The following is a 15,206-nucleotide window of genomic DNA, read 5'->3' on the forward strand; positions in this document are numbered from 1 at the left end:
CCTGAATACCAGGATAGGGGGGATGAGGGCGATCATTCCTGCCAGGATAAGGATGACCATTCCTACTACCAGAATAGGGATAAGGGGGCCATGCATACCAGTATAGGGATAAGGGGGACATGTGTATCAGGATTGGGATGAGGGGACCATATTTACCAGGATAGGGGATGTTAAGTGCAGAATTGACCACATTTTTTGCTTCAATTTTTTTCCCACAATTTCCTCCTGTAAATCCTAGGTATGTTTTATGGTCCATGGTGTCTTATAGTCAGAAAAATACGGTAAGTATCAAACTACTCAGCCTCCCATGCTCAACAACATGGCGCCTGCAGATTGGACTGCATTTTCATGGTGATAGCTTCCATCTAAAAAGGTGTGCTCAAATTTAAGTAAATGCCTTATGTCTCATATCAGGTTTTGTACCAACTTCCACATTGAAGTCTAATACTTACCTCCTGCTCCCGAAAAACTATACATAGCTTAGAGAGGACATTCTTGGGCAATTGTGTAGTGCAGTAGAAGTCAGGCCCAATACTAACACTATTTGCATCACATACATTTTGAGACCTGGTAATATAGTAACTGGAAAACCTTACTAAACATAAGACAAAGATCTTATGAAGTTTTTTTGTAGAACAATCTTTATTTCCAGGTGTGTCCTGTTGAACTAGGCCGCACACGCAGGTTCTGCCATAAAAAGCGGGTGCTGAAGCCGAGCTGCTACATTTTGAATGTTATTAAGGAATTCCTGTTTAATCTCATCAAGTCAAAAAAAGCAAACACAAATAGATAAGTCACAATATAAAATAGCAGTTCTTTTCATCGTTCGATTCCTCAGTGGTTTTCAGCTTAGATGGACTCGTTCTTTGAGGCTTCGTCAAAGTTCTCAACCAGATCTGTAGAAAAACATTTTAAGATAGAGGTCATTAAAAAAACATGTTTCTTTGGGGATAAATTAACCTTACATCGAGACACTGCACTGAGATTTGGGATTAAAGGTTAGGTCTACCTACTAACAAGTTCATAAAAAATAAAGTAAAGAATAAAGCATCTTTGCAATAGAAGCTTAAATTAAAAATAAAAAAAAATAAAAATAAAAAAAGGGAAGCTATTTTTATACCCCAACAGACAATTTTGTACAGTGGCTTGCAAAAGTATTCACTCCCTTGGATTTTTACCTATTTTGTTGCATTACGACCTGTGTTTAAATATTTTTGTAATCAGATTTGTGTGTCATGCATCAGCACTAAACAGTTTAAGTTTGTGAAGTGAGAAAAATATAGGCATAAGTTATGTTTATGGGATCAAATACCGAATATACTCGAGTATAAGCTGACCCAAGTATAAGCCGACCCGAGTATAAGCCGACCCGAGTATAAGCCGACCCGAGTATAAGCCGACCCGAGTATAAGCCGACCCGAGTATAAGCCGACCCGAGTATAAGCCGACCCGAGTATAAGCCGACCCGAGTATAAGCCGACCCGAGTATAAGCCGACCCGAGTATAAGCCGACCCGAGTATAAGCCGACCCCCCTAATTTTGCCACAAAAAACTGGGAAAACTTATTGACTCGAGTATAAGCCTAGGGTGGAAAATGCAGCAGCTACCGGTGAATTTCAAAAATAAAAATAGATGCTCCATACCATTCATTATTGCCCCATAGATGCTCCATATAAAGCTGTGCCACATATAATGCTCCATACCATTGATTATTGCCCCATATATTATCCATATATAGCTGTGCCATATAGAATTCTCTGCACCGTTCATTATGGCCCTATAGATGCTCCATATAAAGCTGTGCCATATATGCTCTGCACCGTTCACTTTGGCCCCATAGATGCTCATTATAAAGCTGTGCCCTATATGCTCTGCACCGTTCAGTTTGGCCCCATAGATGCTCATTATAAATCTGTTCCCTATATGCTCTGCACCGTTCAGTTTGGCCCCATAGATGCTCCTTATATAGCTGTGCCCTATATGCTCTGCACCGTTCAGTTTGGCCCCATAGATGCTCCTTATAAAGCTGTGCCATATATAATGCTCTGCACCGTTCATTATGGCCCCATAGATGCTCCATATAAAGCTGTGCCATATAAAATGCTCTGCACCGTTCAGTATGGCTCCATAGATGCTCCTTATAAAGCTGTGCCCCATATACAATGCTCTGCACCGTTCATTATGGCCCTATAGATGCTCCATATAAAGCTGTGCCCTATATGCTCTGCACAGTTCAGTTTGGCCCCATAGACGCTCATTATAAAGCCGCCCCATATGGAATGCTCTGCACCGTTCAGTTTGGCCCCAGATGCTCCACATAAATCTGTGCCACATATAATGCTCTGCACCGTTCATTATGGCCCCATAGATGCTCATTATAAAGCTGTGCCCTATATGCTCTGCACCGTTCATTATGGGCCAATAGATGCTCCATATAAAGCTGTGCCATATATGCTCTGCACCGTTCAGTTTGGCCCCATAGATGCTCATTATAAAGCTGCCCCATATGGAATGCTCTGCAGCGTTCAGTTTGGCCCCATAGATGCTCCACATAAATCTGTGCCATATATAACGCTGCTGCTGCAATAAAAAAAACAAAACACATACTCACCTCTCTTGCTTGCAGCTCCCCAGCGTCCGGTCCCAGCGTCTCTCCGCACTGACTGATCAGGCAGAGGGCGGCGCACACACTATATGCGTCATCACGCCCTCTGACCTGAACAGTCAGAGCGGAGAGACGCCGGGAAGACAGAGCGGCGCCCGGCGTGTAGATCGTGGACAGGTAAATATGACATACTTACCTGCTCCCGGCGTCCCGCTCCTTCCCCCGGACAGCTGGTCTCCGGGTGCCACAGCCTCTTCCTCTATCAGCGGTCACCGGCACCGCTGATTAGAGAAATGAATATTCATTTCTCTAATGAGCGGTCCCACGTGACCGCTGTACAGGGGAAGAGCTGCGGCACCCGAAGACAGTGTGACGGGCAGGGGGAGCGTCAGGATCGCCGGGACTAGGTAAGTATGCCTCAGCGCTCTCTCCCCCTCACCCGCCGACCCTGCCACAGACCGTGACTCGAGTATAAGCCGAGAGGGGCACTTTCAGCCCAAAAATTTGGGCTGAAAATCTCGGCTTATACTCGAGTATATACGGTAACTAAAAATTGGCATGTACATATGTATCCCCACCTTTTGCTGCGAAGCTCCTAAAAATTTCTGGTGCAAGCAGTTACCTTTATAAGTCTGCCAGCATATACACCCCTTTTCTGAAAGGGCACAGAGGCTGCAACCAGGGCTATGGATTCGGAGTCCATTTTGATGGAGTCACAATAAAATGGACAGACTCCAAAAATATATAATAAATTGGGTACAGTAGTACAATGCAAGATGTGCTGTAAATGTTTTCATAAGACTTTGGGAAAGTTTTGAAATGTCCTATAAATACCTGTTCCTGATCTAAGGGTCTCTGTTTTTAGTTGAGATGAATCTGTGCTGCACTTCATGCTCAGTAGCGACCAGTGCTGTCGGGTCAAAGTCAGGGAAATTGAGAATTCGGAGGTTTAGCTTACCGACTCCACATCCCTGGCTGCAACACCATTAAGCAAGAGGCACCACTAACAAAAACAACATCATGAAGACCAAGGAGATCTCCAAACAACTCAGAGACAAAGTTGAAAAGTACAAGTCAGGGATGGGTTATACAAAAAAAAAAATCCCAATCTCTGATGATCCCCAGAAGCGCCATCAAACCCATCATCATCAAATGGAAATACCGTATATACTTGAGTATAAGCCGAACCCCCTAATTTTGCCACAAAAAACTGGGAAACTTAATGGCTCGAGAATAAGCCTAGTGTGGAAAATGCAGCAGCTACAGGTAAATTTCAAAAATAAAAATAGGTACCAATAAAAGTAAAATTGAGACATCAGTAGGTTGTGTTTTTGAATATCTATATTGAATCAGGAGCCCCATATAATGCTCCATACAGTTCATGATGGGCCCCATATAATGCTCCATACAGTTCATGATGGGCCCCAAAAGATGCTCCATATTAAAATATGCCCCATATAATGCTGCACAAAGGTTAATAATGGCCCCATAAGATGCTCCATAGAGATATTTGCCCCATATAGTGCTGCACAAACGTTGATTATGGCCCCATAAGATGCTCCATAAAGATATTTGTCCCATATGCTGTTGCTGCGATTAAAAAAAAATAAAAAATGACATACTCCCCTCTCGTCGCTCAGGCCCCGGCACTGGCTATACTCACCGGTCCTCATTCCAGCGCCGCTGTGTCTTCCGCGTCATCTGCACTGACGCTCAGGCAGAGGGCGCGCACTGACCACGTCATCACGCCCTCTGACCTGAGCGTCACTGCAGAGGATGCGGAAGACGGAGCTGCGCCCGGAACGAGGAAAGGTGAATATCGCGCAGTGCTCCCCCTCCCCATTATACTCACCTGCTCCTGGCGCGGTCCCTGCATCTCCGGGGTGCTGACAGCTTCTTCCAGCGTTGAGTGGTCACCGTTACCGCTCATACAGTAATGAATATGCGGCTCCACCCCTATGGGAGTGGAGTCGGGTCCATATTCATTACTGTAATGAGCGGTACCATGTTACTGCTGGAATAAGCTGTCAGCCCCCGGAGATGCAGGGACCGCACCAGGAGCAGGTGACTATGTCACAGCCGCTGCTCCCCTTCCTACCCCCTGGGACAATGACTTGAGTATAGGCCGAGAGGGGCACTTTCAGACTAAAAAAATGGGCTGAAAATCTCGGCTTATACTCGAGTATATACGGTAATATGGTACCACAACAAACCTGCCAAGAGAAGGCCGCCCACTAAAACGCTCAGCCCGGGTAACAAGGGCATTTATTAGAGACCAAAGGTAACCCTGAAGGAGCTGCAGAGTTCCCAAGTAGAGACTAGATTATCTGTCCATACGACCATAATGAGCCGTACATTCCATAGTGGTGGCCTTTATGGAAGAGTGGGCAGAAAAATGCCTTTACTTACACACAAACTTTAAGGCTCACCTGGAATTTGCAAAAGATATGTGGGAGACTTCCCAAATGTATGGAGGAAGGTGCTGTGGTCAGAGGAGACAAAAATGTATAACTTTTTGGCCACCAAGGTAACCGCTATGTCTAGTGCCAAACCAACACAGCTTTGCACTTTAAAAACACCATCCCCACAGTGAAACCTGGTGGCGGCAGCATCGTTGCAAAACAAAAAATGACAAGAGGGGTGAATACTTTCACAAGCCGCTGTATGTTAATGCAGTATTTTCCTGTAGTCCAAATTTTTTTTTTTTTTTAGTGGAAACTTCAGAAAACTCCTTTGGGAAGTTTTTGGATCAGTTTTTTGTTTCCTAAAGCCTTTTGATTGGACAATGCCTAGTTTGTAGTGTTTTCCATCAGGGGGAGCTGTAAAGCAGTGACATGTACATTTTCTCTCACCAGGAGGTTTTGACAGCTTTAAAGGGAAGGTGCCACCAGTTTTCTTGTAGTTTGTTTTTTTGTGAAATTAAGCTTAAAATAGTAAATAAAATGTATTAATGCAATGTTTGCAAACATTTCTATATGAAAAATATTATGTATTTTCTTACAAATATATATATTTACCACTAGGGGGAGCATTTTCCGTTTTAGACCTCAAGCAGCTATAGTAAGACTTACCAGCTTTACTGTTAGCTGGAAAAGTGGGGCAGTAACTGCTGACATCACCATTTCCCTCCCCTTTTGGGTGGTCTAGTATCCCTGGGGCAGAATGAAGAGCAGCATCACAGGGCATTTTGTGTGTGACTGACCTGTGACCTGCTATCACCAGCAGTTACTGCATCAGAAGCACAGCTTGTTTACAGAGGAGCAGAACACAGTGGACTCAGCAGCATGGTGGACTGGAGGAAGGGTGAAGACATGTGGTGTGTATGGAGCAGCATTATCTGAGCAGAGCTGTCTGTAACTCATCCATCAGTAAGATAAGAAGGACATACAGGTCTGCAGTGAATGGCCAGGCATTGTGGAGGGAGGGGAGAGATACATTAGTATGGCTGAGAGAGACTGATGGGAGAGAGGAAGAGACATGTAGTATGATGAGCGAGACACATATGGAGCATGATGGGGAGAGAGATACACATGGAACAGCAGGGGTGAGACACATGGAGCGTGATGGGGAGAGAGATACACATGGAACAGCAGGGGTGAGACACATGGAGCGTGATGGGGAGAGAGATACACATGGAACAGCAGGGGTGAGACACATATGGAGCGTGATGGGGAGAGATACACATGGAATAGCAGGGGTGAGACACTTGGATGATTTTGATGCGTTTCCGCAGCGTTTTTGGATGCACGGAATTGCATCAAATCCGCAGTGTAGTGCACAACCAATGTTAGTCATGGGAAATTGATAATTGTTGTGCACATGCTGCGGAAAAATACGTGCGGATTTGCAGGGTTTTATTTTCCGCAGCATGTCAATTCTTTTTGCGGATCTGCAGCGTTTCTGCACCCACTGACAACCATTAAGTTAGGCAAATCCGCAGCAAAACTGCAGGTGTAAAAATCTGGTTTTGCTGCGGAATTGCGTGCGATAAACGTTGCAGATAAGGAGGGAGAGTGTGTGGGCGGAGACTGTGAACTGTGAATATGTGCGTGTCTGTGTGCGGGTGTCCGTGTGTATCTGCGTGTATGTGTGTGTGTGGGAACAGGGAGTATACTGCTGGTTTATTTTTTATTTTTTCAGGAGATTGAGGGAGTTGCATGGATTAGCTGACTAATAAAGATGAGAAACTGTGTAGTATTTTATTTCATTAAAATACTTTATTCTTGCTGTGTGTTTATTTAACCCCTTAACTATAGGATTAGTAATGGATAGGTGTCTTATTGATGCCTCTCCATTACTAAGCCGGCTTGATGCCACCTTGATGTCAAAGGTGACATTAACCCCACAAATATTACCCATATGACACCTCTACAGGGTAGTGGGAAGAGAGAGGCTAAGTGCCGGAATTGGCGCATCTTAGAGATGTGCCATTTCAGGGGTGGCTTTGAGCTGGTGTTTGTAGCCAGGGAAGGGGGTGGGTGCAATATCCATGGCCCCTTCTTAGGCTATCAACATCAGCCCGCAGCTGTCTGCATAGCCTTTTCTGGTTATTAATTATAGGGGGACCCCACATTGTTTTTTTTGGGGCCCCCTATTTTAATACATATTAAAGGCTAAATATACCGCTGCGGGCTGATATTCATAGCCTGGGAAGATCCACGGGTATTAACCCCTTCCTAGGCTATAAACATCATAGAGTTCTCACATAATACCGCCATATAGATCACACATAATGGCGCCATATAGTTCTCATATAATACCATTATATAGATCACACATACCGCCATAGTGTTCTCACATAATACCGCCATATAGATCACAAATACCGCTATATAGATCACACACAACACCATGTAGATCACACATAAAACCACCATATAATTGTCACATAATAATGCCACATAGATCACACATAATCCCACAATATAGTTATCATATAATAGTCATAATAATTATTCATAGTCATATAATAGTCATATATTTTTTACATTATTCCACCATACTGATCAAACATACCACCATACAGATCACATATAATACCATCATATAGATCACACATAATGCCATAACACAGATCACACATAATACTTGTCTGCATCAAGTGTAGTCTATATGACAGTACTATATAAAAAATATATATGGCGGCATCATATGGGATCTATATTGCAGTACTATGTAATAAATATATATAGCGGTATAATGTGTGGTCTTTATGGGAGTATTATGTGATAAATAGATATGGCAGCATTATGCGTAATCCATATGGCAGTGTGCTGGTCTATGGGGGGGGGGGGGGGGTCACAGAGAGAGATATACGGTGGAGGGAGCAGAGTATTTCAGGAGCAGTGTGCTGGTCTATGGGTGGAGTGTGTGCACGCTGACACACACGCTCACAACTGTATACTTAGCCTTTACTGGCTATTAAAATGGGGGACCCCAAACAAAAAAAAATTACGTGGGGTCCCCCTATAATAACCAGCAAGGGTTATGCAAACAGCTGCGGGATATTAATAGCCTAGGAAGGGGCCATGGATATTGCCCCCCCAGGCTATAAACCATCAGCTCTCAGCCGCCCCAGAAATGGCGCATCTATTAGATGCGTCTTTTCTGGCATTTTGCCCGGCTCTTCCCACTTGCCCTGTAGCAAGTTGGTTTCATATTTGTGGGATTGATGTCACCTTTCTATTGTCAGGTGACATCAAACCCACAGCTTAGTAATGGAGAGGCGTAAATAATAAATAATAATCTTTATTTATAATAATAATCTTTATTTATATAGCGCCAACATATTCCGCAGCACTTTACAATTAAGCGGGGACATATACAGACAAATTCAATACAAGTTAAGACAATTTAAACAGTGACATTAGGAGTGAGGTCCCTGCTCACAATCTACAAGGAAATGGGGGGACACAATATGTGAAAAGTGCTTGTTATTTCAGGTCTGGCAATTATAATAAATAGGGATTTTCATATAAAGCTGCATGATCCGGTCATCAGCCCGTGTGTTTAAGTGCAATAGTCAAGTATCAAGTGCAGTTATCATGTGCATGGGGGGGTGTGGAGACAGATGAATAGTAGGGTGCAGATTTAGAATAATATTTGGAAGGAGGGAACAGGGCAAAGTTAGTTTACTGAGTAGTTGATGTGGTAGGCTTGTTTGAAGAGATGGGTTTTTAGAGCGCGCTTGAATAGGTCGCGGCTAGGTATCAGTCTGATTGTCTGGGGAAGTGCATTCCAGAGAGCTGGCGCAGAACGAGAGAAGTCTTGTAGGAAGGCGTATATAAGACACCTATCCATTACTAATCCTATAGTTGTATTGTAAATAAAAACACAGCTAGAATAAAGTCCTTTCTTAATCTTAATTAAACTATACTTACCGAACGCATAATCCCTGAATCCCTCGTCTCCTGCAACAAAAATAAACCACAAATATTCCTCACCCGCCCGCCGAGAAGATAATCCATAATGTCCCACGACGATCCTGATCACTTTGAGAGCAGTCACATCAGTGATATGCTGCTCTCAGACAGCCGGCGATAGACTGACAGGATGAGATCGCCACCTGCAGTGGATCACTGCGCCGCCGTATAATTTTTTTAAAATTTTTATGTGAGTATGTAATGTAACTTTTTTTTTTTTTTTTTTTTTTTTAACTGTGAGCACAGGTAGCGGCAGATGATACTACTCTCCCATCAGACATAGCCCAATGGGAGCAGTAGTCTCATCGGTCCACGCCTGCTTTTTTACCGCAGGTCACAGTCAGCTGCGGAATCACGCTGACATCCCGCAGCGCTGTGACCGACAGTACTGGTGGTAGCGTTACTGCAGGTGACAGTCACCACTGTGGGGGTCACGCTGACATGTGTCAGCATGACCCCCGCAGCCCCTGTTATCGCAAGCACTGAGCTGTGTGTGCAATGAGGAAAGATATGCAGGGGGAGAGGAGTGCATAGGAGGGAGAGCGACCCATGGGGAGTGAGACATGCAGGGGGAGAGGAGGGAGAGCGATCCATGGGGAGAGAGACATGCAGGGGGAGAGCGACCCATGGGGAGAGGAGCGCATAGGAGCGAGAGCGACCCATGGGGAGTGAGACATGCAGGGGGAGAGGAGGGAGAGCGACCCATGGGGAGAGAGACATGCAGGGGGAGAGGAGTACATAGGAGCGAGAGCGACCCATGGGGAGTGAGACATGCAGGGGGGAGAGGAGGGAGAGCGACCCATGGGGAGTGAGACATGCAGGGGGGAGAGGAGGGAGAGCGACCCATGGGGGAGAGACATGCAGGGGGGAGAGGAGTGCATAGTAGCGAGAGAGACCCATGGGGAGAGAGACATGCAGGGGGGAGAGGGGGGAGAGGAGGGAGAGCGACCCATGTGGAGAGAGACATGCAGGGGGAGAGGAGTGCATAGGATCGAGAGCGACCTATGGGGAGAGAGCGAACAGGCACAGGGGGATGGAGAGCAAACATGGGGAGAGACAGTCACCTCCAGGGTCACAGAGGGAGATATATGGGGGAAGGAACAGGGTGACTAGAGCACAGAGTATTTCAGGAGAGCAGAGTGCTGGCCTATGGGAGATCACAGAAGAGATATATGGGGGAAGGGTATGTGATCCCTGTTGTGCGCATGCTACTTCTCTCCTGTTTTGTGACTAACATTCTTGTCATCCCCCCTTCCCCCAACTTAGCCACTCTGTCCTGTCAGCTGTCCTGCTCTCTCTCCAGGTGTCAGCTCCCTCTCTGCAGGCTGTGAATGCAGCTTCTTACCGGGACTGTGTGTGAGTGGGGAGGCGGAGACAGAGCAGGAGAAGCACACAAGGCAGCGTGTTAGGAGCAGAAGATGTCTGCTCAGGACGCACAGTGCAGTGCCTGTAGTACAGAGGAGCACGGAGGTAAATCACCCGCACTCCCCACTCTCCAGCCTCCGGCTCCAGTCAGCACTTCTGTCCTGCGATAGAGAGTAAGTGGAGCTCGGCAGATAGCACTGGGCTATAATAAAATGGCGGCCAGTCACACCTACAGCAGTGAATTGTGCAGCCCACAGAGGCGTGCCCAGCTCACTGCTAATGCGGCTACAATGTTAAAATAGGAGATAATAGACCGGCGCTGACCCTATGTCCATGGGGTGCCGTAATATGACACTGATAGTGTCGGGCTACTGCTGTGAACCCACAGTGCCTTCTTTAAACTCATAACACACGAAATCTGTTTCACATGCATTTAAAACTTGGTTATAGCAGCATGTTATGCTACATTACAGTGATTTATTAATGACCTACAAACGCGGTACCTTCCCTTTAACAGTTTATAGGATGCTCACATGAATGAGCATAAAACAGCCTGATGTTTTCCAATAGAAATGAATAGGAAGATCCTTTAAAAAGTGTGTTTTTATCAGTAGACCAGCTCAAAAACCACCATAAGAGGCAGAGTAAACATACCCTTATTTTTATATTTTCATAATTTTATTTTACTCCATTTATTTTCTCTCCTTTATTTTTTATTATTTCTATTTTTCTCAATTTCTTCATTTTTTCTTTTAATTTTTTTTCCTGTTTTATCTTTCACCTTCATTTCATCATATCTGGTTGCTTCCAATATAAATTTTTATTTTTAAGTTATTTCAATTTATCATTTATTTTTTCCTTACGTTCATTTTTTTTATGTTTCACTATCCCCCCCCCAAATCCTCGGTCATTTTATATCTAAGTTTATTTACCACAACCTGGTTACCATTTTTTCATTCTTTTGACCTCTATTTTCTGTCTCTATTATTAGAAACAGTTCATTCCCTCTCCATCCACCCAGTCATATTGCCTCTCACATAGCCTGTTTCACATGTACGCTGACAGCGCTTATCTCCACCCTTCCCCGTTTCCTGCCTATATATATTCAGGCATTAAAGCCCTTTTTTTCAATTTTCTTTTGTGCTGATATATATATATATATATATATATTACACACACACACACACACAGCCTCCTGAGCTGCTTTAGTTCACCTGTGATTCCCAAAGCAAGCACCACCAGACAAGGTTGGTATATCAAGCCCTCTCCAGTTCACTATTTAACCGTTTCCTAACTTTACTTCTTTGCAGCCCACAATGGGATTTCAGTATTTATCAACTTTACACTACTCTACCCTTCCTTGAATCTCTGTTATAAGGTCAGTACCTGCTGCTCTTCATGTGTCAGCTCTTTTAAGTCCGCAATAATGCTCCACCACCCTTTATCAGTACCTCTTTGGACACTAGACCCATGTATGATTCAGAATAGTCTCCATCTCATTACTTATACTGTGTCATGAATTCTTTGTATAATACCAGATTATTTTTTTGAGTGTAAGGATTTATTTGTATGGGATCCTCTCCACATCTGATTTATCATGTATATTGTGTATATATAATTGTACAGCACTATTATATCATTTTGTCTTATTCTCCTGTAGATATTTTCTTTTTGTATATATCTCTATTATATTTATGTATTTTTTTCTTCTCCAATAAGGTTTGATAAAGACCAGGGACATGGTCGAAACGTTGCCTTATGGAATAGTTTGCATTTCTCTACTGCGGTGAAGTTATTTTCTTTATTTGGCAATTGAAATAAATCCTTTTTTTGCAAATTATATGAGACTGAGTGCGACTGTTTATCCTCTAAACCCGTTTGTGACCTCGTACGGGATAGTAGTCCGAGGTCAGATCCCTGGCTTTGATGCAGGGCTCCGGCGGTGAGCCCGCATCAAAGCCGGGACATGTCAGCTGTTTTGAACAGCTGACATGTGCCCGCAATAGCGGTGGGTGAAATATCGATTCACCAGCCGCTATTAATTAGTTAAATGCCGCTGTCAAACGCTGACAGCGGCATTTAACTGGCGCTTACGGCCGGAAATGAGCGCATCGCCGACCCCCCTCACATGATCGGGGGTCAGCGATGCATCAGAAGGGTAACCATAGAGGTATCCTTGAGACCTCTATGGTTACTGATCCCGGCTAGCTGTGAGCGCCACCCTGTGGTCGGCGCTCATAGCAAACCTGTTATTAAGCTACATAGCAGCGATCTGATGATCGCTGCTATGTAGCAGAGGCGATTGAGTTGTGCCAGCTTTTAGCCTCCCATGGAGGATATTGAAGCATGGCAAAAGTAAAAAAAAAAAAAGTTTAACCCCTTCATGACCTTGGGATTTTCCGTTTTTCCGTGTTCGTTTTTTTGCTCCCCTTCTTCCCAGAGCCATAACTTTTTTATTTTTCCGTCAATATGGCCATGTGAGGGCTTATTTTTAGCGAAACAAGTTGTACTTTTGAAAGACAACATTGGTTTTAGCATGTAGGGTACTAGAAAACGGGAAAAAAATTCCACGTTTGCTTAAAAAAAAAAAAAAAAAAAAAAAAAAAAAGGAAAAAATTGCGCCATTTTCCGATACCCGTAGCGTCTCCATTTTTAATGATCTGGGGTCGGGTGAGGGCTTATTTTTTGCGTGCGGAGCTGGCGTTTTTAATGAGTGCATTTTGGTGCAGATACGTTCTTTTGATCGCCCGTTATTGCATTTCAGGAATCTGGTATTTTATGGTTTTTGAAGAGAAGTTAAAGAGAAATCATTATCAAGTGATAACTTCCTAGTTGGTGTTTCAGCAGTTTTGGTATAAAAGGCAGTATAAGTATGAACAATTCCCTGCACAAGTTGAACTGGTCAGTAAACACATTGTTGATTTTTATGGATATATATTGGCTAAGGGGTACTTCCATCTGTTTGTAACTTCTGTTTGTCTGTAACGGAAATCCCAGGTCACTGATTGGTCTACTCTACTCCACTCAGTGCCCCCTCCCTACTCCCCTCCAGTCAGTGCCAGTGTGTCACCCCATCCCGGACCAACTTTTTACTATTGATGCTGCCCACGACGGAGGGTGAGTATGTAACTATTTAAAAAAAAAAAAATAATAATAAAATTGAAATTAACAGGAATATGGTGCCCACACTGCTCGACGTACATACATATTCTAGAATACCCGATGCGTGTATTATACTACGTGGGCTGCGCTACATACTACGTGGGCTGCGCTACATACTACGTGGGCTGCGCTACATACTACGTGGGCTGCGCTACATACTACGTGGGCTGCGCTACATACTACGTGGGCTGCGCTACATACTACGTGGGCTGCGCTACATACTACGTGGGCTGCGCTACATACTACGTGGGCTGCGCTACATACTACGTGGGCTGCGCTACATACTACGTGGGCTGCGCTACATACTACGTGGGCTGCGCTACATACTACGTGGGCTGCGCTACATACTACGTGGGCTGCGCTACATACTACGTGGGCTGCGCTACATACTACGTGGGCTGCGCTACATACTACGTGGGCTGCGCTACATACTACGTGGGCTGCGCTACATACTACGTGGGCTGCGCTACATACTACGTGGGCTGCGCTACATACTACGTGGGCTGCGCTACATACTACGTGGGCTGCGCTACATACTACGTGGGCTGCGCTACATACTACGTGGGCTGCGCTACATACTACGTGGGCTGCGCTACATACTACGTGGGCTGCGCTACATACTACGTGGGCTGCGCTACATACTACGTGGGCTGCGCTACATACTACGTGGGCTGCGCTACATACTACGTGGGCTGCGCTACATACTACGTGGGCTGCGCTACATACTACGTGGGCTGCGCTACATACTACGTGGGCTGCGCTACATACTACGTGGGCTGCGCTACATACTACGTGGGCTGCGCTACATACTACGTGGGCTGCGCTACATACTACGTGGGCTGCGCTACATACTACGTGGGCTGCGCTACATACTACGTGGGCTGCGCTACATACTACGTGGGCTGCGCTACATACTACGTGGGCTGCGCTACATACTACGTGGGCTGCGCTACATACTACGTGGGCTGCGCTACATACTACGTGGGCTGCGCTACATACTACGTGGGCTGCGCTACATACTACGTGGGCTGCGCTACATACTACGTGGGCTGCGCTACATACTACGTGGGCTGCGCTACATACTACGTGGGCTGCGCTACATACTACGTGGGCTGCGCTACATACTACGTGGGCTGCGCTACATACTACGTGGGCTGCGCTACATACTACGTGGGCTGCGCTACATACTACGTGGGCTGCGCTACATACTACGTGGGCTGCGCTACATACTACGTGGGCTGCGCTACATACTACGTGGGCTGCGCTACATACTACGTGGGCTGCGCTACATACTACGTGGGCTGCGCTACATACTACGTGGGCTGCGCTACATACTACGTGGGCTGCGCTACATACTACGTGGGCTGCGCTACATACTACGTGGGCTGCGCTACATACTACGTGGGCTGCGCTACATACTACGTGGGCTGCGCTACATACTACGTGGGCTGCGCTACATACTACGTGGGCTGCGCTACATACTACGTGGGCTGCGCTACATACTACGTGGGCTGCGCTACATACTACGTGGGCTGCGCTAAGCGCGACGTACATACATATTCTAGAATACCCGAGGCGTGTTATATACTACGTGGGCTGCGCTATATACTAGTAGTATATAGCACAGCCCACGTAGTATATAGCGCAGCCCA

The 15,206-nt window shown here is 45.3% G+C and overlaps 1 protein-coding gene and 1 long non-coding RNA gene across 2 annotated transcripts in view; one reads left to right on the forward strand and one right to left on the reverse strand.

The window, feature by feature from the left end:
* Positions 1 to 623: 623 nt before the first annotated feature.
* BTF3 (basic transcription factor 3) overlaps positions 624 to 15,206 on the reverse strand; it is a 35,251-nt gene continuing 20,668 nt past the window's right edge. Inside the window, exon 6 of the mRNA XM_077287772.1 lies at positions 624 to 896. Within this exon, the coding sequence (XP_077143887.1) occupies positions 850 to 896 (47 nt within the window). The 3' untranslated portion in view covers positions 624 to 849. The remainder of the gene's footprint in view (positions 897 to 15,206) is intronic.
* LOC143806823 (uncharacterized) lies at positions 11,125 to 12,768 on the forward strand. The gene is made up of 2 exons (XR_013221567.1): positions 11,125 to 11,770; positions 12,112 to 12,768. It is a non-coding gene; the product is annotated as an uncharacterized LOC143806823 (long non-coding RNA).

Source organism: Ranitomeya variabilis, chromosome 1, assembly GCF_051348905.1.
Source record: "Ranitomeya variabilis isolate aRanVar5 chromosome 1, aRanVar5.hap1, whole genome shotgun sequence".
NCBI classification, from domain to species: Eukaryota; Metazoa; Chordata; class Amphibia; order Anura; family Dendrobatidae; genus Ranitomeya; species Ranitomeya variabilis.